We start from the raw sequence: 26,541 nt of genomic DNA on the forward strand, positions 1-26,541 counted from the left end.
AGGCTCAAGTTCTGGCATAGCTGCTTCCCATGTAGCCCAGCCAGCTTGCCTCCCTTCCGCTGCAGCCTACCATGCGGCAGTGGCCCAGTTTTCTGCCTCAATTACCTTCCTTTACTGATCTCCACTCCTCCTCGCTTGCCTAGATTCACCCAGCTGCCTCAGCCTACTCCCGCCCATTCCAGCAGCAGAAACCTTGAGGCAGAGGTCAGCATGACCAGGCATCCACTCGGGGAAGCGAGGCTTGGAAGAGTGCTAGTTTCCAAAGCCTCCCTTTTCTCTCGCCCTCTACCTCCTATTGCTTCTTTCAGCCTCAATTCATTTTTCTCCGTCTGCCTCCTACCACTTCTCGAGGCCTGAGAGAAAGCACCTGGTCTGGGGACACAGCCCTCCATGATGGAGCCCTTCCCGGGGAGCTCCAGACTTTCCACGTGCCTCTGCCAGCCCAAGTGCCCTGCCCTTCATATCCCGATGGGGCCAGCACCCAATGGTGGCAGTGCTCAGTGAGGGCAGTGGATGTCCTGGAGCTGCACACATGCACCATAGCAAAGGAGCAATCTTGGTCCCAGCGGCATCTGCCCTGAGGGCTGCCTGCCAGCAGCCTTGCTTTGGTAGATAGCCACGCACTGGTTCCATTGGAATCTGAAGGGCAGGGCATTCAGGCAGGTGGAGGCACATGGAAGCTCTGGAAGATAAGGCCAACATCACCCACGCCCACCCACCCAGTCATTAGGGCATGCTGATGTCGTGCACATGGCATTATGGGTGTGGCATGCCCACGCACGACTCCCCTGTGCTTCCCCTGCTTTTGGCACACCAGTCAAAAAAGGTTTGTCATCACTGTCCTATACCATTTCAGAGAAATGGCTGTCCAGTCTTTTCTGAAAAACTACTAATGATCAAGCACTAAGAACTTCTGGAGACAAGCAATTCCACTGGTTAATTGTTCTCACTGTTAGGAAGTTTCTCCTTAGTTTTAGGTTGCTTCTCTTTGTTTAGTTTCCATCCATTGTTTCTTGTTTTGCCTTCTGCTGCTTTGGAAAATACATTGCCCCCATTTCTTTGTGGCAATCCTTCAAAAGCCTGTTCTATGGACTTACCTATCAAACTCTTGGGCAAAGCATGTGAGACATTTCCTCCTTTCAATCATCTATGAAAGTACATCTATAGTATGTAGATGCAGATAATAAAGTCAAAAAAGGTGAACAACATTTTTACAGAACTGTGGATATGCTGAGGTCAGGTGTGACAAGGTGTGGCTGGGAGAGGAGAGACCCGGCAACGCATCCCTTGATGTGAGTGATGTTGAGTTGGCCATGCCCACCCAGTCACATGCCCACCCAGCCACACCCACTCAATCACATGGTCATCCACCCACGCCCACCCACCCAGTCATTAGGGCAGAGAACCAGTTGTTAAAAAATTTGAATTCCACCACTGGTCTACTCCCTCCAAAAGCTGCAAATAACTAAGTCCTGAAAATACAATTGATGTAGTGCTCCGCTGATGTTTGCACCTATGATCAACTATAGAGATGTTGCAGTGCTCCCTACCTATTTTCCCATCCCCCCTGAAGGCCTTTCCAGGTTCCCGAGGCCTTTTCTCCCCATCTGAGCTCTCACAGTCTTTAGGCCTGATTTCCTTCCTATCAGTCCCCATACCCTAAGGTGACCAGATTTTCAGATTGGTAAAGAGGGACACCATTGACCCTGGGGGGGGGGGGGAAGCTAGGCCGTGGCGATTACTGCCAGCCCACGGCCTCGCTAGGGACATCTGGTCACCTTAATTATACATATCCTCTCTCTCTATCCATCCATCTGTCTGTCTATCTGCCTGCCTATCTGTCTATCTAGTTATTGTATTCCTCCCTCCCTCTCCCTCTCTCTCTCTCTCTTTCTCTCCCTCTCCCTCCCTCATCTCATTATCATCTATCTCAGTGTTTCTCCACCTTGAAGACTTGAAAGTATGTGGACTTCAACTCCCAGAATTCTGTAAGCAGGTGCAGGGCTTCGGGGGAGGGGGGATGCACAAAGCCCCCTTCCTTAATGCTTCTGGCTCTTCTAAAGAAGGAGTTTGGGGGGGCTTGTGCAGACCCCCTCCCCCCTATTCCCGCATCTCCTTGCAGGAACCTCCAATCGCCAGGGGCATCGGACTCCAAATCCCATCGCAGCAGCCCCCAATGGCCAGTGTCTTAGGACTCCAAATCCCATCGCAGGAATCCCCACTCGCCAAGATCGTAGGACTCCAAGTCCCATCCCATCTGCTTCAAGATCTCCCTCACAAGCTTCAACAGCCCCGATAACAGCTCGGCACACTTCTTCTTCTCCACATGCTCCCCTCCCCCCCATTCTTTTCCTCAGTTCCCATGCTCTGGCGGGTCCACACAAATTCCTTGCCTAGTTAAGCGCGCCTTGGATCCCAGCCCCGGGGCACCTTTTCGCAGTTGGCAAGCCCCTGCTCTCCCCGCAAAAGGCAGCCTCGCCGCCACTGCCTCTCTCTATTCCCTTTGCCTGCTGTCAGTTAAGAACAAAGCCCATGGTGGGGAAACTGCTTGTTTGTGTGTCTGGGATTCTTTGGGGTGTGTGTGTGTGTAATTGTCTCCAGCTGAAGGAGCGGAAGCGAGGGAAATGAAGCTCGGAGAAGCGGGGGAAAAGATGCAAACCCCCCCCCAAACCTCCCGCATGGGTTAAAGTAGAGCCTCGGGATGCTCTCAGATGGAATCTCCCCCCTTCGCCTTCTTCCTCCAGCAGGCAGGCAGGCAAATCCTCTCTGCTCCTGGCAGCCCCCGACTCCCTGATGTCTCACCCTGCTGAAAAGCAGCAACGGTGGGCAACTCCGCCAGCACCGGTCCGTTTGCCTTGGCTGGCCGGATCCCGCGAAATGATTTTTATTCCCTCCCCCGAGCTTAAGCGGCTCTTCCCAACCGCATGCCCTGGTGTGTGTCTGTGTGTGTGTGTGTGTATGGCGGACATACTGCTGGAGCGGCCAAAAGCCTCTTTCTTGACAGCGCTTGACAGTGTTGTTGGGGCCTTCAGGCGAAAGAACTTTAATCAGTGGAGTGAAGCATTTTCTTTCGCCCGCCTGAGTTCTGATGCGCAATGAATGAAAAATGGAGTTGGGGGGGTTGCTGGCGGACTGATATTATATGATCTATTTATAGCATCCTGCTCTTGCTGGAACTGCCTTTTCAGGCCTGAATTGGCCACCCCGAGCAAGCTTCAGTGGAGGGGCCGATGTTAGCCCCCCTCCCTTCTCCAATCCAACCCCCTTCCCCTCCCCCACAATTCAAACCTGGAAGGAACAGCCTCCCTTTCCTCGTCTGCTCATTGAATCAAAAGATCGATACCCACAAAGCTTTAACCCCCCCAATCACCACCCCACCCCCAAATAGGCAGACCCCTCCTCCCTATCCACAACCCGCCACAGCTAGAAGAGGCCGCACGGTATTGTGACCCATATGATCGACAAACGCACAGACATACAACTGGGGCGGGAGCGTGCAACTGTGCACAAAGGTCTCCGGAGCAACTTTTCTCCTTTTGGAAAAGGCTCATTCTCGACGCGCCGGGGCCGCTCTACTTCTCAAAGGGGTCAAGGAGCCCCCCACTCCTCACTTTCCAACGTGGGGCGGCGGTGGAAATGGGAGGAAGCTTTCATTTGCAATCCCGCCTCTTTCTTGGCGCTTCCAGCAGCAGCTCCATCAAAAAGACAAAGGGGAGAAAAAACAGAGGGGAGCCCGTCCCGGGGAAAATCTTTGGACCCGCCAAGCCTGGAGGGAAGGAGAGAGAAAGAAAGAAAGAGAGAGAGGGAGGGAGAGAATGAAACGAAAGAAAGAGCGAGAAGCAGCCCAGCCCTTGATGCAGAGAGGGAGGCGCGAGGAGGAGAGGAAGGCGAGCTCCCCTCCTTGTTTGGCTTTTCTGGACCGACCAGATTGGGAGAGGCGCTACCCGAAGAGGTGGAGGCTTTTGCGGGGAGTAGGAGGAGGCAGCCTCTGGATCTGTCCAGCCCAGGAACCAGAGTGATCGGGGATCTGGCAAGGTGGGCTAGGGCGCGATCGCTTCAGGGTTTGCACGTTTCTGAGCCAGCGCAGGATGCTGGCAAGGTCAAAGAGGAAAGCCCGGGAGTGGGGTTGGATCTCTGGCTTCGGAGAGGCCCGCCGGCCAATAGGGATGCAAAAGATGAGGGGCGTGGCCCCGAGCAACCAGCCAATGGGAGAGAGCAGCTCAGGCAGCCTCTAACTCTCAGCTAGCATAGTGATAAGTCACCGGTGGATTTCTCAAAATCTTTGGACTGAAACTGAGATACTACGTCATGCATTCTTTCAAAAAATCGAGACTTTTTAAGAATGCAGCGGGACACGGGACAAATTGTGCAAAATTGTGACCGTCCCACGAAAATCGGGACATCTTGTCACCTTACCATACCCTCTTCCTACACACTTACCTTTTGAAGAATTCCAGAGACATCCAAAATGCTGGAACAGATTGGTTCATCATACAGCTAGGACCATGTTTCTAGTGGCCACATTGAATTGTGGGCCATGGGAACATGAGGTCTTCTTCCAGAATCACTGCACAATTCTGATTGTTTGAGTGACAAAACAACCATACTGCTTCACTATCATGGTCTGCATATCACTGTGGAAAACTCCTGGGCTCTGATGCTTTCTGCAGTGCTGTGCAGATAATATTAGGCAAACAAAATAAAACAATTGTTTGGTGGCCATGTAGCAGCATTCTGGAAGTGGCTCCTGTGTTCCTGATGGACACATTAAATTGTGAATACTGGGAACATGATGGCATCTTCTGGTATTAGGTAACATAACCCTGTTCCATTGCTGTGGAAAGCTCCTGAACTCCTCAGAAGGTACTGTAAATGAGGAGGAGGGTATGGGGCCTAATGTGGTGGGAAGCAGATCTGAAGCCCGAAGGGACCCAAGGAGCAAAAAGCAAGGGATGGGAGATGTTTTAAGGAGACCTGGGACAATTGGGCCTTGACCTTTCAGGGCCTTCCCTCACCCATCAGGTATCTTGTGTTCCACTTACATCAGGTAGAACAGGGGACGGGTCACTAACCAACACTTCCTTGCTTAATAGCTATCATGACATGCAACACTAATGGGCAAGCTCCATTACTGTCAAAAGCCAAGGACTATTTATTTATATAAAAGAACAGCATCAAATAAAAAATTACAATCTGGCAAAACAACATATGGTCTGACCATGTCATGCTCCAACTGGAAAAGGATCTACCCAAATATCCTAAGCAAAGCTTGGGGAAAATGTCAGGTTTTCAAAAATTTCTTAAAGATAAGCACATGGGAACTATTCAAAGTTTGTGGGGGTGCTATTCCAAAGCATAGCTGCAGTAGCGTGACCCATCAAAACCACGCTCGACTAAGCCGCGCCCGATTAAACCACATCGCTGACGTCATCAACAGGGCGACAACAGCCAGCGCGGAGAAAGAAGGGCGCTTTAAATAGCACTTTGAAAGCAAGCTGATTCAACTTAAGGTAAGGGTTAGCTTTAGGGTTAGGTTTAGGGTTAGGTTAAGGGTTAGGGTTAGGTTTAGGGTTAGGTTAAGGGTTAGGGTTAGCTTTAGGGTTAGGTTAAGGGTTAGGATTAGGTTTAGGGTTAGGTTAAGGGTTAGGTTTAGGGTTAGGTTTAGGGTTAGGTTAAGGGTTAGGTTTAGGGTTAGGTTTAGGATTAGGTTTAGGGGGGTTAGGTTTAGGTTTAGGGGTTAATTTTAGGTTTAGCGTTTGCAGCGTGCTTCTGTCTCCGCGCTGTTGTCGCCCTCTTGATGACGTCAGCTACGTGGTTTCGTCGAGCGCGGTGTAGTCGAATGCGGTTTTGTGGTGGAACCCTGCAGTAGAACTAAAGCAATTGAATAGCATAAAACTATTGTTAATTCACAAGTAATCCAAGTTACAATGGACTATGCAGAACTTTTTATGACTGGTTTGGGAGTTACGATGGCACAGACACACACAGCAATTGCATGACTACATTTTAGGCAGTTGGCAAATAGTTCAGTTTTACAATCATTTGCAACATCCCTTTGTCACATGGCTGTGATTTATGACTTTTTTTGTTGGTTTTCAATATGTATTTCCAATTTATGGGGAAAAAACACTCATTGGGGAAAATTGATTTGCTCAACAAGTACAATGTTTGCTTAATGACCACTATATTCACCTAACAGCTACCATAAAAATGATCATAACTTTGAATCATGTGGTGCCTTATAACTGCAATGATGTATGACCATAATTCTGGGCTAATGACCATAAGGATTATCTGTATTTTTAACAGTTTTATCTATGATATGTATTTTTATCTTGCTATGTACTTAGGTTGATCACAAAAAATCTATTTTATTACTCATATATCTAAATTTATGCTAGGTATGATTTTATAGTTTGGAGAAAGTATATTTTATTTTTGTCTGCAGGGAACTTATCATTTCTTTTCACCAGGACTACAAGATAAGTATAAGAAGTTACTAGGCATGAATTTAGAATAACTGCTTGTCCTTGAATCATTTTTATCTCGCATTCTAGGTCACTTGGATGCATTTTGTATGAGATGTGTTGTTTGAACCACATGTTTACTGGTCATAGTTTTTTGACCGTTGTTCTGAAAATTGTAGAGAGCAAAACACCTTCTCTTCCAGACAATTTTCCAAGAGAACTTGATGCTGTCTTGCATAGGTGGGTATGTTTGTTTGGATTTTATTTTTTCCATTATATCTTTCGTTAATGTCAGTATTGATTCATTTCATTTTGTTAATATTTTAGAATGCTGAATAAGAACCCTTCACTGAGGCCATCAGCTGCAGAGATTTTAAAAACTTCATACATTGACCATCACTTACAGGTATTTGGAATGCTTTCTTAGGCATGCTTAAAAACATACAGTATATCACAGATGAGTAACACCCCCTCACATTTTGTAAATATTTAAGAATATCTTTTCATGTGACAACACTGAAGAAATGACACTTGGCTACAATGTAAAGTAGTGGGTATACAGGTGAAACTCGAAAAATTAGAATATCGTGCAAAAGTTCATTTATTTCAGTAATGCAACTTAAAAGGTGAAACTAATATATGAGATAGACTCATTACATGCAAAGCAAGATAGTTCAAGCCGTGATTTGACATAATTGTGATGATTATGGTTACAGCTCATGAAAACCCCAAATCCACAATCTCAAAAAATTAGAATATTGTGAAAAGGTGCAATATTCGAGGCTCAAAGTGGCCCACTCTAATCAGCTAATTAAGCCATGTTGCCATGTTGAACTTTCAGTGACCAGTATAAGAGAGTGAGAGTGATAATAGCAAATTTAACACACTAGCTCCCCCTTCACACCTGAGACCTTGTAACACTAACAAGTCACATGACACCAGGGAAGGAAAACAGTTATTTGGGCCCCATTTGGACATTATCACTTAGGGGTGCATTCATTTTTGTTGCCAGCAGTTTAAACATTAATGGCTGTGTGTTGGGTTATTTTGAGTGGACAGCACATTTGTACTGTTATACAAGCAGTATACTCACTACTTTATATTGCAGCCAAGTGTCATTCCTTCAGTGTTGTTACATGAAAAGATATACTTAAATATTTACCAAATGTGAGGGGGTGTACTCACTTCTGTGATATACTGTACATTAAAAAGTCAATGCATTATAAAAAAGTGAAAACTATAAAATACAGTTAAAAGGTTGCAGGAAATACCAATCAAATTCTAGAGAATTATATCTAAACTCATTGATTGGTAAGATATTTGATTGGATATTTAATGCAGAAGGATCTGTATTATTACAAGTTTGAGAGAAGTGCTGTTTTGTTATGAAGTCAACTGGATTTTAGCACTCTGCATTCATAGTCTGAAAATTCTATCTCCAAAAAATTAAAACTTCATTATAGATGTTCAGAATTTGGTAGAAGTAGAATAGGGGTCACCTGCTATTAGTAATTTAAATTTTCAGAAAGTCAGGTAGATTTCTCACACTCCAATACAGAAACAGATAGACAGACAGAGGAGAGAGCCCCATCCTCAAATTAAAAAGAAGAACAACAACAATTTTAAAATACAGGCACAACTCACTTGTTGATCATTTTCCTCCCTGGAGAGGAAAATACTTTGGATTTTGATTCCTGGAGCTCCATTTGAATAGTTGGAACATCTCCATAATCATACTACCATGCTTTTGTTTAAAGGTCGGATTAGTATAAAGAAGATAAGTGGTGGAAAGGTCCACTTTATAGATCAATTAAAATTCTGGGAAACAGAATATCATGGCAATATTACACCACTCATGTTAAAAACGCCTTTAAAATAATATAGAAATGCTGTAACAAACAAAACAAAGTGACATTTGCAGAACAGATTGCAATTCACTAGAAATTATGGCATTTATTTTGTATTTCAATTAACGGCCTTTGTCCCTTTTAGAGAAAGAAATGATAGCCAGTGAAAAAAATAGGAAACGAGTCAAATTTATTAGTATTTGTTTTTCTTTTCTAAGATGTATATGAATCTCTGCAAAGGCTTGTAGGCTGCCACTTGCTCTTTGAGCAAGAGTCACAAGTGTCTGAGAAACCCAGATTTTGCACTTTGTCTTTTTAGGATAGTGTTACTTATTCTATTCTTCTAGAATAAGAGATGGTAATCCATAGAATCAGAAGGGTGCCAAACCCAAATCTATTTAATCTTCCAGAGCAAAATTGAAGCCTATTATTTCCCATTCAGTGCCCCCACCCCAGCCTCCAGATACCAAGACAGGACATCAACAGCATTACTTAATTCATCATGGGCAGATTATAAAGCTGGGTATCATTAGCATATGGATGATATCTCAGTCCCTGATGATGGATGATCTCACCCACTGGCTCCAGATATTAAACAAGAGCAGAGAAAATACTGAACCCTGTTGAACATTACATATAAAATATCCATGTCAGAGGCATTCAATATCATGTGTCAGGATGTACATAATATCAGAGAAAAGTCTATGAGTTACTAATGACCATTAAGGAAAGAGAAGTTTGGGCTAGTCAGGCCTTAAGTTTAGTTTATCTCATCAGGGATATTCTTTGTAAGTCACCTACTTCATTCCTTTGCTAAGTGCAGAATCTGGTAGACTATAAGCAATTTATGTGAAACATAAAAGGAATTTGCTTTGTGAAAGACCCAGAAGTCATGAAATACTTCAGTATTAAAAAAAAGTAAATTATTACAATTCCTGTTTCCTGACAGATTATGAAATATAAGCACACAAATATGAGCACACAAATTAAAAAGGATTGGATGTTTAATTCCCAGGAAGGAGCTGATCATATAATAAGTGCTGTGTGAGTATGTGATCATTGAAATTTACAAAAGCAAATCAAATCAAAAGTGGACAAATCACCAAAACCAAATAAAAGAGAAATTCATTTCCATAATTAGTTCATAATTTGTACATATCTGTTTTCTCTTCCCTTAAGAAAATTCTTTACAGAAATTTCAGGCATTAAGAAGGCCATCAATTAATTTACAATAAATGTCATATATTTCAAAGATAATTGTGACATTTTTCTATAGTAATATAAATAATATGTTCTATTTGCATTATTCATGAATTAAACTAATTTGAGTACTATTAAAATATCAAAATAGAATGATATAATAATTAATAATGGGTAATATGGTCATATCCCTTTGAGTTTTACTTTCAACTGAATTGTATTTTCTTGTAATCCTAGTATACAATTTAGAGCCATTCCATTAATTATTAATTACTGCTTCATTCTGCTATGGCAATCATTTCTCTTTTAGCTTCCTTGCCTTTTGGAAGCAACATTAGTTGTCTTCAATGTTAATATGCTACACTTTTCTTTCAAGTTAGTTGAATATTAGTAAGAATCTGATCCTAGTATTATTTGGTTTTTCTAATAAGTAGCAAACAAGCAAAAGTTTCACTAGTAGCAAGTTAGCTGACTTTTATAATGCATTTCTGTTTTATTCTTTTGATTGTTTTAATCTCTAATACTAACCCTAACCCTAATTCTTTATTTTCTATTGTTTGCTGCCAAATTACACCATGTTTTCCTAAAAATAAGGCCCAATCTTTTCTCCCCCAAAATAAGCACCAGGTCCTAGCAATAGCAATAGCAATAGCAGTAGACTTATATACCGCTTCATAGGCCTTTCAGGCCTCTCTAAGCGGTTTACAGAGAGTCAGCATATTGCCCCCAACAATCTGGGTCCTCATTTTACCCACCTCGGAAGGATGGAAGGCTGAGTCAACCCTGAGCCGGTGAGATTTGAACCGCTGACCTGCTGATCTAGCAGTAGCCTGCAGTGCTGCATTTAACCACTGCGCCACCTTGGCTCTTAATTTTGGGGGAATGTGTTACCCTCTTACCTTAGGACCACTGCAGCCACACCTCCCATACCCTAACACATATTGCTCTGCTGCCTGACTTCTCCGGCTGCTTGCAGCCAGACACCGCATGGCTTGTTGCGCCAGTGCCGCCACTCACAGCAGGAGGCTGCATGGTGTATTGTGCCATTGTGTGCACGAGCAGTGATACCAGTGCAATGAGCCTTGTGGCATTATGTGAGTTGCAGCACTGGCGCAATAAGCCTTGCAGCATTCTGCCATGAATGATGGCACTGACGTGAACACTGGCCACCAACAGCCACAAGCAGCTGCAGAAGAAGTCAAGCAGGAGGGCGTAGGAGGTGCGGGGTACATGGGGCAGCTCCACCCCCCCTATCTTGATTGGGCATTATCTAGGGCTTTTTGTAGGGTTTATATTAGGTGCAGGCACGAAAATCAGGCTAAGGCTTATTTTCAGGGTAGGTCATATTTTCGGGAAAATACAGAATCTATCTCTTTGTTTATCAATTTTGGCAACTTTAAGATGTGTGAGCTTCAACTCCCAAAATTTCTAATATGACTAGCTGGGGAATTCTGAGACCTGAAGTTTATGAACTTATAGTTTCCAGATTTGACAAACATTGCAGTATAGAATCCCTCTCTCTTTTCAACCCTGATGTTTTAAATGCAACGACATTTAATCTGATCAGAAATTAGGTACTGTTTTAGCAAATCTAAATTGTTAAATCCAATAACATCATAAATATTTGGCTACTACAAGAATTGCTGTAGACTAACAATAACTTTTTTCCCCTATTTTGAAAATGCAATTTGCATCAAATAATTATAGCATCTTTGAACTGGCAGAGATTCCTTAGCCTATTTATTCCAATGGATACTTAAGCATTAAAGATCTAGTAACAGGAAGCAACCACAAGTTACTACTTCTTTAAGACATCTTTAAACAGGTATTTTCCTGGGCACGCACATATGGCCACTGTCTGAACAAAAGTGGCTTCTTTAAGGGACAATCAACAGATAGAGAGTGCTGATATTGGACCTGAAGCATCCTTGACCACTTCCAAGTATTCCATATCACTGTTGCATGATTAGATTTCAGTATGGCCAGGAACCATCTCTGACCAATCAAAATTGTACATCAATTGCAACTTTGTAGAAATATCACTTCATTCTAAAAATGTATCAAATTTGGATCATGAGCTGCCACTCTCAAGAGAAATAATAAAAGTCATCAAAATCTCTTTGAAATCTAACCATGTTAGTTCAATCAAAGACTATGCTATGCATCAAGATGGGTGATTCACTAACAAGATCTTCATTGTTTCTGATTACTCAGATCAAAGTGTATATCTTTAATGAATAAAATCCATGACAGGGAGTCAGAAAATGTAGATGATAATTTTATGAGTTGTTGCAATGGGTTTGCATCTCTGCTATCTGGAATAACAGATTTATTAATTAATTTATTAAGCAAATGTATACGACCACCCAACTCAAATACAGGTGATAGTAGGTGAACCTAGTCACATCCTGCTAGGCCTGCCTACTAATATCAGCTAACCTCTCATCTATTAGAACAGCATGTTTTGTTTACAGAATCCTAGGACAAATTGCAGTTCAACAGGACTGGCATTAAGTCCTCAACCCAAATTCTTTGAATTTCATAAGTAAAAGAGGGGGAGGGGAGGATTTATTATAACTGAATGAATCTGTTCTCTCAATACAAATTTGCATTTCCTTTTCTACCATATTTCCTTTGCCTCACAAAATGATAAAAGCAAACACAAAGGAAGAAAACCTTTTATATTCTAGTGGCTTGCATTATTGGTGTTGGTGGGAGTAGTCTTGGAGGTTCTTTGATTCTGTTTGTTTGGCAGCTTCTTGATTAGGGTATTGTTTACTTGATTATCGATCTGATGTTAACCTTGAAATTAATATATGCTCATCTGGGCTCTGATTGTTGGTGGGGAAGTGTATAAGTCTTCTTGTTCTCTTTTTTGACTTGTTCATTGTTTCTTTTGCATAGTCTATAGATATTATGTCTATGTGTCCATTGATAATTAATTTGTCAGAGTGCCACACTTGTAGAAATTCCCTAGCATTTTTGGATTTGGTTTGGTCTAGGATGGTCACAGTTTACCAATTGACACTATAATTAGGTTTGTCCATATGTTGCAAAATTAAAGAGTTTTCATCATGTCTTTTAACTGCTAGTTGATGTTCATGAATGCGTTCTGCCATTTTTCTGCCTGTTTGTCCAAACAGGCAGAAGTGGTTGTTGCAGTCATTATACTACATGTTGTAGATCAGGGGTGTCAAACTCAATTTCATTGAGGGCCACATCAGGATTGTGTTTGACCTTGGGGGGCCAGAGTGGGGGTGGCCAGGGTGGGCATGGCTAGCTTGACATCACTCATGTTGGAGGCACCTGTGGTGGCCCAAGCACTCTTCCAGTGAAAATGGGCTACAGAACTCTGTTTCAGCTACAAAAGCCTCTTGCAATCCTGTGCCAGTGAAAATGGAGGTGAGATTGCTGCCAATGGCCCACACTAGCTCTGTTTTCGGCAGAAGCACTGCGGGCCAGTCCTTCATTGTTTCCAAGGTGGCCCCGCAGGCCAGATTTAAACACCCCACTGGCTGAATCCGGCCCCCATGCCTTGAGTTTGAGGCCCCTGTTGTAGATGATTCTGCTGGGTCTTTTCATTTGCATAGGATGTTTTGAAGAGCTTTGGTTGGTTTATGCACTATGCTGATTCCATGTGGTTTTATTAGTTGTTGGTTTCTGAGATGTCGTTGATGTATGTTATTATTTTTGGGGCAAAATAAGCAGCACAACACAAAGGATGGGTTTTTCAACATAAAGATTATTTGCCATCTCAAATCTTGATTTTTAATATCTCCCAACATCTTTACTATATAGCTCAAAGCAATTAATAACATGGTCCAATGTACACTTCATAGTCAATACTCTTCTATTTAAACTGCAAAGCTAGAATCTTTATGGTACATTGGATAATGAGGTCAAAAAAGAAAATGTCATTAGTATGGTTTTTCATTTCTTATGTTGTTATTAAATCTTCAAGGGTATCCCTTTGTTCTTTTTGTTTTTTAAAAAATTAATATAAGTTGTATCAAATGAAATGAGTTCAAAGTTCTTGATTTACATAATTTAATTATAAATGAAGTAAGGTATTAAAAAGTAATACAATTAGAATCTTCCTTTTGTTAATGTACCATGCATTTTAATTGCATCTTTTCATTTGTTGGCAGTTCTATTAATGTTGATAATTTAAAACTATTATAAGTATGTTTTAAGTACAGTAAACAAAACTATGAATAATAAAATGATGGTTTGGCATTTTAACTTTTTAAAAATTGAATTAGATTTTTTAAAATTGGAAGCTTTATGCTTCAATTTTGTGACAATAAATTCAGTTCATTTTAAGTTTGTTGATTCTCACATTAATGAGAGTAGTTCAAACTATTACTAACTTGCTCCTTTGATGTCAAGTCATTCAGTGTGGCTCCAACCATAACAACAAACTGGAGAAAGCCTGTTCCATCTCACAGGGTTGTTGTGGAGAAGATAGGAGAAAAAGAATAGTGTGTGTGTGTGTGTGTGTGTGTGTGTGTGTGTGTGTGTGTGTGTGTTTTGTGTGTTAAAGAGAGGAGGGAGATAGATAGATGGTAAGATAAATTATTAGTGATTTATTCAAAAAATTGTGACAATGGAATAAGGATCTATTGAATTTTACCAGTAAGCATTTAAATCCAAAAATATATATAGCATTCAGAGAGATAAAAAATTATTAATTCTAACAGGATTCTAAAACCTTTTGGAGATCATAGATGCTGTAATCTCACACACGTATACTGGAGTGACAGTATATTATGATACAATGCAACACAGTATGTAATACAATACATACCTTTACTTTTTTTCTTGATAAAGCAGGGGACTGAGCTTTTGTTTTGGACTTGTATTAAACTCACATTTCATATAACAATTTGTGTTAGGTGGTGGGGGAATTGAAAAATTCTGGAAAATCTTCCTTGGGAGGTGGAGTCAGGTGTGTGTGTACATGCATATGCGCATGTGTGAATTTCCTTCAATACATGACATAAGGCCATGATGGCAAACCTATGGAATGCATGCCAGGGGTGGGTTTCAAAATTTTTTACTACCAGTTTGATGGGTGTGGCTAGGTGGGGGGCATGTGACTGAGTGGGCATGGGGCATGACATCACTCATGCCCAGGCCTACTCAGTCACATGCCCCCCACCTAGCCAAGCCCACTACACTGACGAAAATCTCTGTTTTGCCAGCTGCAAGGCTGACAAAGAAGTCTCCCTTTCCCCGCCACCATGGCTGCTTCTACCTCAGTGCCAAATGGTCTGTGCCCTTCCCCTACGGACTGACGCCACGGAGGGCAGGAAATAAGCTAGTCTTGGGAGAGACCTTTCCTTTTCCCCTCTCCCCTTTTCTCGGGGTGGGCGCCCCTGCTGTCACCAGCCAGCACAGAAGGGGTGAGATGGTGACACAGTCAATTGGTCAGTCTGGTGTGTGCCAGGAAAAGAGAATCCCCACTCGCTGATCCTTAAAAGTGGGCCCCTGCTTCTACATCAGCGCTGAAAGGTCCATGTTCCCCTACACACACACCATGCACTTGCCCTGGTGGCATCCTGGTGGTAGCAGCAAAGGGAGGGAAGGAGAGGGGCCAGAGAATGAAGTGGGTGTGACACAACTTCTTCACAACAGCCAAGGACGGAAGAGGCATCTCTTCCATCCTCAGCTTTTGCAAAGGAGCTGCGGCTCTGGGTGCATCACACCCACTTCATTCTGTTTGAGAACCACTTTGCACCTTGTTTGCAAACCCACCCTTGGAACTCACTGTTGCTCTCCCTCCCACCAGGTGGCTGGCAAAAGGTGAGCAAGGATCTCCCTCAGCATTTTTCCCTGCCAGTGGAAAAGTGCTGAGAGCTCACCCTCGCTGCCCTGCCCACCACTGGCTGGTTGGGAAGGGAGGCTAGGCTAGCGCAAATTCTTACTGTGTGTAGGCAGGAGGAGGCAGTTCTGTGGATTCAAGTGGCAAAGATGAGGCAGGGCGAGCGTCAGAGCGGGCCGGTTTGGGGGCATGGCCAGCCAGCCATCACTACTGGTTCGGCGACCCATGCCCAATTACCATTACCTGTTCACTGAAACCAGTCCGAACCAGGAGCAACCTACATTTGATGTGTGCCACAGGTGGCACACAGTGCACTCTATATGGGCATACAAGCCATTGGCTCAGTTCAGCTCCATTGTGCATGTGCGCATGTCTCCCGCTGGCCAGCTGGTTTTTGGGTCTCTGCTGCACACATGCAGGGACGGGGTGCATGTGTGAGATGTACATGCATACATGGGGGTGTGGTGTGCGTGGGGATGACATGAGACGTGCATGCATGCATGGGGGTGGAGCGTTTGCAGGGGTCATGTGTGAGGATGCATGGGAGAGGACGCATAAGGGGTCACAAATGCATGCACAGGGTGGAGCATGGGGGTCACACACAGATGAGCAGGGGGAAGGGAGCACAGTGGAGTCAGACGTGCATATGTGAGGGGTGGGGCACACATATGGTCACACCTACATGCCTGGGGGGTCACACATGCATTGCCTTATGAGTGCATGCAAACACACTTTTACCACACAATAACAAAAAGGTTAGCCATCGTTGACATAAAGGGTATTTTTGTAAATTTGTCAATTTCTTTTAACACATGAAGTAAACTTTTCTTTCCAGCTTGATATCACAAACTGCCTTCTTTCCTCCAATTTTTTAATTCCAATTTTATTATTTCTTCTCAATTTTAGAAAGAAAAAGGTACATCTCCAAACTCTGAGGGCCATATCTGAAGTGCAGAAAATGACACCTCGTGAACGAATGCGATTGCGGAAATTAAATTTAGCTGATCAAACAGCACAGAAGCTGAAGTAAGCAAACACTTGTGTTAGTCATGTATTTATAATTTTATCAAAATCATTTGTAATCAGAAGGTGATGATTTGATATACTCCTTCATTATATTTTCCTCTTGTAAATTATATATAGTATGTGTTTTGCTTTCTAATTCTGAAAATGAACCTAACAGAGAAATTACAAATGTTATTTATTATTCTAGCTCTTTGTGTGCTTCAAATACTGATATATTTAGTGAAATAACTGTTTGCTTGCTTTCAGAACACTTTTAATCATTGTTGCCATTTGTTTGAACAGTTGTTAGGACTATACAATGTCATGCAGTTTTCTGTCTATTTAGTAGTCTAGATATTTCAAAACTCTATAATGGGAGATACAGTATACCATAGGGCAAAAATAACAACATGCAAAATAGTAAAATGTATAGAATTTGTGTCTGTTTACGACTAAAGTCAACTTTATTAGAACTACAGATTTGTCAGATAGACAGAATAACAGAGTTGGAAGGGACTAACAAAGTTGTGATAAAGTTGCTGTTATTTGTTATTTGTTGTTATTTGTTATTATTTTTGCCCTATGGTATAGGGCAAAAAATGGTATATCCCCATTTTTAGGGTTTGGAAATATCTGTACTATCAAATAGACAGAAAACTGCATGATATTGTATAGTCATAATAACTGTCCAAACAAGTTGTAATAGTGTTGAAAAAAGTGCTTTGAAAGCAAGCAAAGAGTTATTCCACTAATTATATCATTATCTGAAGCACACAAAGCACTATAATGATAAATAATATTTGTAACTTTTTGGTTAGGTTCCTTTATCAGAATTAGAAAGCAAAACATATATACCGTATATGTTTTATAGATATGTCATGATTACATTGAATTTGAATAATGCAGTATTTAATTTGGACCAAATTGTAAATTGATTCCAAATTGCCCTTAACATGATTCAAAATTCAGTTAGTACGAGACTTGGGCATGTGCAATTGAAACTAGTAAATGCACAGTTGCAGTTGGCAATTTAGATAAGTTTTAAAAAGAGGAGTCTCATTATTACATTAGAACAAAAATTGGATATATGGTAATTGATTGACCTACACGTTGTGATAGCAATGCTAAAATAGGGCAAGATGTTGGAATGCCTGAATCTACAATAGAATTGTGTTTTTTTTAAATTTTGCTGCCCTTCTCCCCTCCCTTTCCCTCTCCTCCTCTTCTCTTTAAATTCACATCCATGGATTCCAGTGTGCTCTTCCCTGTGTCCTCCAAATGTTTCTTACAGAAGCATGTTTGCTGAAGTTCAAGCGATCTTTTAAAATTCTTTAGCAGCTTTTTTCCTTTTGGTCTTTTACATTCAGCAGCTTCTTCCAACCCTTAGGTTTCCAAAGGTTATAATCCTTACTTCAGCTTTGAAGAACTATATAAGGGAAGAAGTATTTCAGATTTAAGCATCCAGTCTTGTAACATTTTATTGTTTTGTACCTATTTAGTTTGTTATTCTTAAGAAACTGTTTTAAAATAACTCTGATATTTAAGACTATGTAGCAATTTAATAATGGAGATTTAATATTCCCTTGAAATGGCAAGGTCATTTTCCCCAATTTCAGAATTCAGAATTAACATGTATTTCTTTCTCATGCCAATTTACATTCAATTCTTACACAATAAATGTTTCTTTAAATCATTTGAAATACTACAATTTGCAATTGATACCAGTATTCTCCTTTCAGACAGTTGGCTGAAGAAAAATATCAAGAAAATCTTAAAAGAATGAAAGAACTTCGATTCCGTAATTTTCACCAAGTGAATATAGACGTGCTTCATGTAAGAACTGATTCTACCCTTTTCACTTTTCTAAAAATTTACAATGAATTTCTATAGTATTTTAACTATCTGTCTTGTTCATAGTATAGTTAATATAGTAGAGAAAGTAGTAATTAATCTTGTATAAGATTTCAAAAAATATTTAAAAGAGTATAAATTATAATACTCCTTAGTTTATAAAATCACTATATACTTTAAATTGATTTATGAAAATAGTTAAAACAAATTAATTTGAAATTGTAACTGAAAATGAATTATGCTTGTGCATATTATATCTCAATTTAATGACTATCCAATATTTATTCTAAATTATTTTGGGATCACTTTATATATAATTTATTTGCTGGACAAATGAAAGCTACCACATGTGGCTAAATATTTATTTATTTGTTAATCATACTATTTTAGTTTTCCCAAAACTGTGTTTCCTTCTATGAAAAGAAAATACTAGATTAATCCAATTCCAATAACATGATTTGGTACAATAGGTAGTTTTGCTGGTTTTAGGGTTCCATTAGCTTTATGTAAAGGTAAAGGTAAAAGGTATGCGGTGGCTCAGTGACTAAGACGCTGAGCTTGTCGATCAGAAAAGGTCGGCAGTTCAGCGGTTCGAATCCCTAGTGCTGCATAAAGGGGTGAGCTCTCATTACTTGTCCCAGCTTTTGCCAACCTAGCAGTTCAAAAGCATGTAAAATTGCAAGTAGAAAAATAGGAACCCCCTTTGGTGGAATGGTAACAGTGTTCTGTGGCCCTTCGGCATCTAGTCATGCCGGCCACATGACCACAGAGACATCTTTGGATAGCGCTGGCTCTTCAGCTTTGAAACAGAGATGAACACTGCCCCCTAGAGTCAGGAACAACTAGCACATATGTGCGAGGGGAACCTTTACATCTACCTAGCTTTATATGTTTTAAAAATTCATAAGAATATTTTTAAAGCCATTCTTCATAGAAAATCCCATTGATTCTAGTCAGAATATATTCAGTAATTTATGGCTGAATTATGATCCTACTTTTGTCTTTTTTTTAATTGCTTCAAATAAGGAATCTGATCAGCATCATTCAGAATACCTCATTAAATCCCAGTCTGTCACGGCATTGGAGTATTTTTCCATAGAATGCAGTAACCAAAGGGACAATGATACAATAGGCAGACTTAATGAATCTAATCCAGCAGAGCATGGTAAGAATTATAAAAGTATATATGATCATTATCTTGTTTCATTAAAATATTATGAGATGCAACTAAGAAGTCAAACTTAAGTATTTAAGAAAAATGAAATAATTGTTCTAAAATGACTAGAGCCCACATGCATTTTCTTTGAGAAATAATTGTGTGTGTTATATTGAGAATATTTTCATAGTGCTGGAAGTCTGAAGTAATCAATCCATCAAAGATCAATAGGATGCCCATAGATTTCTGGTTCATATCTGTCTAGAAGGGATTGAGTCTATGAAAGTTAATTAGTGCATAGTGTATCTATTGCTTCAATGCTGGAATTTCAACTTCTTTGGCATTTATTAATCAGCGGAAAGAATATTCTATATGGAGGTCTAGGCCAGCACGTGCAGATAAAACAAAGGCTCCAGTATCTGAGAAACCTTTGAGCTTTATTTCTGCTACAAGCTTGGACCATAGCACACGATAAGAATTTAAACATGATAAGTGTCTTCCAGCACTTTTTATCTGGTTGCTTCACCCCAGTAGCAATCATCCAGTGCAGCAAATTCCCTCACAGCTTATCAGAACATAACAAATTTAAACAGCCCAGTCGCCTCTGCATCTCAGTGCTGGTGCTGTGATGTCATCAATCATCATTGCTGCTTGTAGATGGAATCAGAGGCCCCACACTGGAGGCAGGTTACCACATTCCTCTGGCGCCACCCCCTGCCAATTCCCCCTAGTAAGGTCGAGCCTCAGACTGGGGCTCGACAGGCGGCTCCCTTCTACGAGGGGTTCACCTAGAAGATAGAAGGCAAAAGGGTTATTACCATATACATTATTTGTCACTCCCCCCCCCCAGGTTTATATGGGTATTTGTTATGGAATTTACGCAGTAGTCGTGTGGCCCTGACATCAGGCATTGCCATCCAGGATGCCTTAGCTAGAGTATACCCCTTCCATCTCACTAGGTATTGGAGTTTGCCCCTATAGGTGCATGCATCCAATATGGTTTCTATTTTGTAATGATCCACATCCACAGCACCTGGGGAAATTGGGAGAGGCCGATGCCTAATGTTGTCAACCGACTTTAGCAGACTACTATGAAAGACCGAATGGATCTTATTGAGCAATGATGGTAACTGCAATTTGACCATCACCGAGTTGATTACTCAGACAATGAGAAAGGGACCAAGGTACTTGGCACCAGCTTCTCACTTGGGATATGTAATTTAAGATATTTTGTGGATAGGTACACCCGATCCCCCACCTGAAAGAGTGTATGATCAGCCCTCTTCTTGTCAGCTTGTTTTTTGAATTCATCAGCGGCCCTCTGTAAAGATGCTTTGATATGAGGCCAAATTTCCCGGATCTTGTCAGCCCATTCTTTTGAGGTCCTTGAACGTTGCGGGTTAGGTTCTAGTTCAGGGCTGGCAGGAAGCTCCATGCCATATATCACTCAGAATGGTGTAAAACCAGTGCTATGGTGGACCACAACATTGTAAGCAGCTTCCGTGAATGATAGAAGATCTGATTAATTCGACTGTTGGTAAGATATGTAACATTAGAGGTAATGTTCCACCATTGCATTGGCTCTTTCAGCTGTATCATTGGTACTAGGGTGAAACACTAAATTTAAGCCCTGGGAAGAACCAATTAATCGTATAAATTCCCTTCAAAACCAGGCAGTAAACTACACCCCCTGTCTGAAATAATTTGAAGTGGCACTTTGTGCAAGCGATAGATATGTTGGAGAAACATAGCATATATGTTTCACCAGTCTTGGTGCCGACAGTATACTTTTTCATGGGATGAAATGAGCATGTTTTGAAAACAAGTATATTACAGTCCATATCACAGTATGTCCATTAATACTGGGGAGCTCTACAACAAAATCCATAGCAATTTCTTCCCATGGACATGGGTCAGCTACTGGTTGTAATAGCCCTAATGGTTTTCCAGGCTTGGCTTTGGTGACAGCACAAACTCGGCAAGCTTTCACGTAATCTTTGATTGTTGCTCTCATTTTAGGCCACCAGAATTGCCGTTGCACTAAATGTAATGTGTAAAGGAAACCAAAGTGGCCAGCTGGTTTGACATTGTGACAGTGGTGCAATTTGTTAGGCTAAAAGGTTGTAGGCACATATAATTTGTCCCCCTTCCAGGCCATCCCATCCCGATGAGTTAAAATGGCTCTATTTTCAGCTAACTAGGGATCGGTTAGTAGCGCTTTCCATAATTCGTCAAATACTGAGATGATAGGGGAAACCTTTGCCACTCTTTGCACTGGCTGATTAGGTGGGATAATGGCCTGCACAACCTCCTCTCATTTATTATTATATTGAGGCATGCAAGACAATGCGTCAGCTACAAAAAAATTTCCAGCTGGGACATACTTCAACTTGAAGCTAAAATGTTGGAAGTACTGCGCCCATCGAACCTGTTTGGGTGACAACCTTAATGGGGTCTGCAGAGCTTCCACACCTCTGTGTGTTGTCGGTTCACACCTCAAATTGTTGTTTAGCCCCTTCCAACAAACACCTCCATGTCAAGAATGCCCAATGTACAGAATAAGCTTCCTTCTCCCAATCGCCCATCCTTGTTCTGTCGAGGTGAGCTTCCGGAATACATAGGTGCAAGGCTGCAGTCTACCCTGCTTATCAGCTTGTAACAATATGGCTCCCACAATGACGTCGCTGGCATCTGCTTGTACTACAAACACCTGTTCCAGATCAGGGTGTTTCAAGATAGGTTCATGAGGGAAAAGTGCCTTCAGTCCCTCAAATGTTTTTTGACATTCCAATGTCCACTTCAGACCTTCTCCGGGCCATGGTTTAAGTACAGGGTTTAAGTACAGAGGGTTTGGTATATAACAAGCCTGTCAAGGGTAACATCACTTGGGCAAACTTTGGGATAAATTGCTGGTAAAATTTGCCAAATCCAAGGAAATTTTGCAATTGTTTCTGCGTCGTTGGTGTTTGTCAACCTAGAACTGCCTGAACCTTATGATGGTCCATCTCCACCCTGTGTCTGGTGATATAATACCCTAAATAATCCAGACTTGTGTGGTGAAGCTCGCACTTGGAGAGCTTCACAAACAGTTTGGCAGCTAATAACTTCTGCAAAACCTGTCTGACCAAATGGGTGTGTGCTCCATCATTTTGGTGTAGATCAAAATGTCATCCAGGTATACAAGAACCCCTGATATAAATGTTTGTTTGTTTATTGTTTGTTTGTTTATTTATTAGATTTATATGCCACTCTTCTCCGAAAGGACTCAGGGCAGTGTACAACATAAAAAACACATATTACAAAGATTAAAAAGGAAATTAAATAAAGTATCCAAAAACAAACCTAATTAATGTTAACAATAAAATTTTAAAAATTAGATTAAAATTAACAATTAAATTAATCATTTATTTTATTTTGTTCAGGCCAGGCTGGCTTGCTGGAAAAGCCAACTTTTTAGAGCACGTCAGAACTGGAGGTCAGGGATTATGTGAAGCTCCGGGGACAGCTCATTCCACAGGGAAGGCACTCCCACAGAGAAGGCTCTCTCACTGGGGTCGCTAGCCGACACTGTCTGTCCGATGGCACCCTGAGGAAGCTAACTCTGTGGGATCACACTGGACAGTGGGAGGCTACTGGTGGCAGTAGGAGGTCTCGCAGGTTCCCTGGGCCTAAGCCATGGAGCACTTTAAAGGTCATAATGAGTACCTTGAATCGCACCCAGAAAACAACCGGCAACCAGCGCAGGCTGCCTAAAAGGGGTGTAACATGGGAGCACGTAGGTACCCCCATGATAACCCGCGAGGCCACATTCTGGATCAGTTGAAGCCTCTGGGTGCTTTTCAAGGGCAGCCCCATGTAGAGAGCATTGCAGTAGTCCAGGCGAGAAAGGGCATGAGTGACTGTGCACAGAGCATCCCGATCCAGGAAGGGGGCAACTGACATACCAGGTGAACCTGGTAAAAGGCCCCCCTGGTCAGGGCCGTCAGGTGTTCTTCTAAACTAAGCCGCATTCCCAGATTGCGGGCCCTCTCTGAGGGGGGTAAAATTTCTCCCCCTATCATCAAAGATGGAACAAGATGCACAAATTGGGATGACGGAAACCACAGCCACTCAGTCTTGGAGGGATTGAGCTTGAGCCTGTTCCTCTCCATCCAGATCCGCACAGCCTCCAGGCATCGGGACATCACGTCGAGGGCATTGTTTGGGTGGTTTGGTGTAGAGATGAAAAGTTGGGTATTATCAGCATATTGATGATACCATACCCCAAAACCATGGATGATCGCTCCCAGTGGTTTCATATATAGGTTGAATAGGAGGGGTGAGAGAACCGACCCTTGGGGCACCCCACAAGTGACACGCCTCGGGGTTGATCCCTGTCATCCAGTCAACAGGTAGGAGGAGAACCATCGTAAAAAGGTGCCCCCACTCCCCTCCCCGAGTCATCGCAGTAGGATACCATGGTTGATGGTATTGAAAGCCGCCAAGAGGTCTAATAGAACCTGGACAGAGGAGCAGCCAATGTCTCGGGCCCGCCAGAGATCATCGACCAATGCGACCAATGCTGCCTCCGTGCTGTATCCGGGCCTGAAACCCGACTGAAACGGATTCAGGTAGGCAGTTTCATCCAGGTACTGGGGAAACTGACATGCTACCACACTTTCGACAATCTTTGCTACAAAGTGAAGGTTGGAGACCGGACATAGTTGGCTAAAGAGGCTGGGTCCAGGGAAGGCTTCTTAAGGAGGGGCCTCAACACCGCCTCCTTCAAGGTGGTGGGAAAGAACCCCTCTCTCAATGAAGTGTTGGTAATTGCCTGGAGCTAGCCTCGTGTCACCTCCCGGGAAGCTGAAACTAACCAAGAGGGACATGGGTCCAGCACACAAGTGGCAGCACTGAGTCTCCCCATAATCTTGTCCATGCCCTTGGGGGTCACAAGGTCAAATTCATCCCAGATAGTCTCCACAAGATTCATCCCCGTCAACTCACCCGAATCTACCCAGTCAGAGTCCAAGCCTGTCCGGATCTGAGCGATTTTATCCTGCAGATACTAAACAAATTCTTCTGCCCTAACCTTCAAGGGGTCTTTCCCAGTTCCTTGGTTAAGTAAGGAGCAGGTCACCCTATACAGGGCGGCTGGGCAGTTATCTGCGGACATGTTAAGAGCGGGAAAATGTTTCCATTTTGCCGCTTTTATCGCCACTAAGTAGGATTTAATACGAATTCTTACTAGTGTTCGATCAGATTCAGACCGACTGGCCCTCCAACCACTCTCTAGGCGTCTTTTGCAGCGTTTCATCTCCCTGAGCTCCTCTGTAAACCAGGGGGCTACCCAGGATCGACACCAAGTCAGAGGCCACAAAGGCACAACACGATCCAAAGCCCCAGTGGCTGCCCTATCCCAAGCTTCCACTAGGGCTTTGGTCAAGCTGTGAGCAAGGGATTCAAAAAAAGTCCCAAGCTCTATCGGGAACCTTTTGGGGTCCATCAGGCACCTTGGGTGGAACCATCTAGTTGGTTCCACCTCTCTGCAGTGAGGGGTAGCACTATGGAAGTCAAGCCTGATGAGGAAATGATCAGACCATGACAAGGGTTGGATAGAAATATCTCCTAAATCTAGATCTTTCATCCACTACCCAGAGACAAAAATCAGGTTGAGCGTGTGTCTCCTGTTATGGGTGGGGTTTTGAATTAACGGATTTAGGTCCATAGCTATCATGGAAGCCATGAACTCCCGAGCTGACTCGGATGTCTCACCAATGGAAGGCAGATTGAAATTCCCCAGGATCATAAACCTGGGGAAATCAACCTGCCAATCCGGCTAACATATGCAGCAGTTCCAGCAGGGCCGATGAAATGTAGCAGGGAGATAGGTATGTAACAAAAAGGCCCATCTGAACTCCAAGGCCACATTTCACAAAAAGGGACTCACACCCACCTATCTGAGAAACAATGACCTCCTGAGGTCCGAGACTTTCCCTAATAACCACCGCCACCCCCGCCCCTACCCTGGGCTCTCGGTGGTGAAACACCTGGAAGCCTGGTGGGCATAATTCACTAAGTGGAACACCCACTCCTGGTCCAACCAGGTCTCCGTAATGCACGCCAGGTCCACTCTACCCTCTTGTATGAGGTCGTAAATGAAGGGAGCCTTATACTCATGCAGAACCAGCATCTTGCTGGACCCCTTGGAAAGTACAGATGTTCTGAATTGTCACAGGTATTACAAAAGGATAAATGGGAGAGCTCATCATTGGGTCCTGCTGTTCATCATCCTCTCTATCACATGTCGACACCACTGGCTGCCGTTGCTGGCAAAGACCCCACCTCTTTGGCTGATGCTGGATGGTCATCTGATGGATGTACTTGTGTTGCACCTTGCGAGTGCTCGGATGTGGGCCTGGGATGCTCCTTCTTTGCAGATGGTGATGGCTTGGATACCAACATTCTGGGTATTGGAGTTGGGCATTCTGCTGCTCGATTCCCATCTGGTTGCATCTAAAGAACGAAGTGGAGGCCTCCTGGCCTGGTCAGTAACGGCTGGGATCATAGAAGCAAGCCTAGCCATCCTGGGAGGCACTGGTCTGTCCACCGATTGTCTCAGCTGATCAAGACCCCCATCCCCACATAATCTGAATTCCCTCATTCCTACATGCAAGTCAATAATGGCACGAAACCACTCATGCAAGCAAGGCGGCAATCCCTATTACAAACAAGCTTGTCTCAAATCCTGGTTTAGCCCCATCCGGAATTGGTGAACTAAGAGGTGTTCTGGCCATGAACTCAGCCTTCCAACTATGTTCCAAAAATCTTGCACATACTCCTTGGTTGACTGATTTTGTTGCCGAAGTGACAGAAGTCTCCCCTTTATCAGCTGTGTTCTGGATCCATCTTCAAATCTTGCCAGAAATGCTTCCAGAAACTGGTCCATGTTAACAAACTCTTTAGCATGGTCGCTGTGGAGATTGGCCACCAAATCATCAGCCTCCCCAGTAAGCATTGTGGTGACTGCTACAACCATTGCCCATTGGGAAGGGTAGCACCAGCCATAAAGGTCCATATGGCTAGTTATCTGGCTAATGAACAAAGCCACATGGTCGGGGCTACCTTCAAATGTAGCTTGTATAGGTGGAGGACCCCATACCCCTTTTATGGGCCACATCCTGGGGACCTATAGGGGCCCAGGATCAGGTG

General features: G+C 42.7%; 1 protein-coding gene across 1 annotated transcript in view; it reads left to right on the plus strand.

Moving 5' to 3' along the window:
• Positions 1–26,541, plus strand: part of NEK11 (NIMA related kinase 11) — a 195,729-nt gene that overhangs the window by 75,088 nt on the left and 94,100 nt on the right. The window contains exons 7-12 of the mRNA XM_032237973.1: positions 6,558–6,707; positions 6,795–6,873; positions 9,264–9,358; positions 16,245–16,364; positions 18,083–18,176; positions 19,221–19,359. Coding sequence (XP_032093864.1) covers positions 6,558–6,707; positions 6,795–6,873; positions 9,264–9,358; positions 16,245–16,364; positions 18,083–18,176; positions 19,221–19,359 — 677 coding nt within the window. The remainder of the gene's footprint in view (positions 1–6,557; positions 6,708–6,794; positions 6,874–9,263; positions 9,359–16,244; positions 16,365–18,082; positions 18,177–19,220; positions 19,360–26,541) is intronic.

This window comes from Thamnophis elegans, chromosome Z, assembly GCF_009769535.1.
Source record: "Thamnophis elegans isolate rThaEle1 chromosome Z, rThaEle1.pri, whole genome shotgun sequence".
NCBI classification, from domain to species: Eukaryota; Metazoa; Chordata; class Lepidosauria; order Squamata; family Colubridae; genus Thamnophis; species Thamnophis elegans.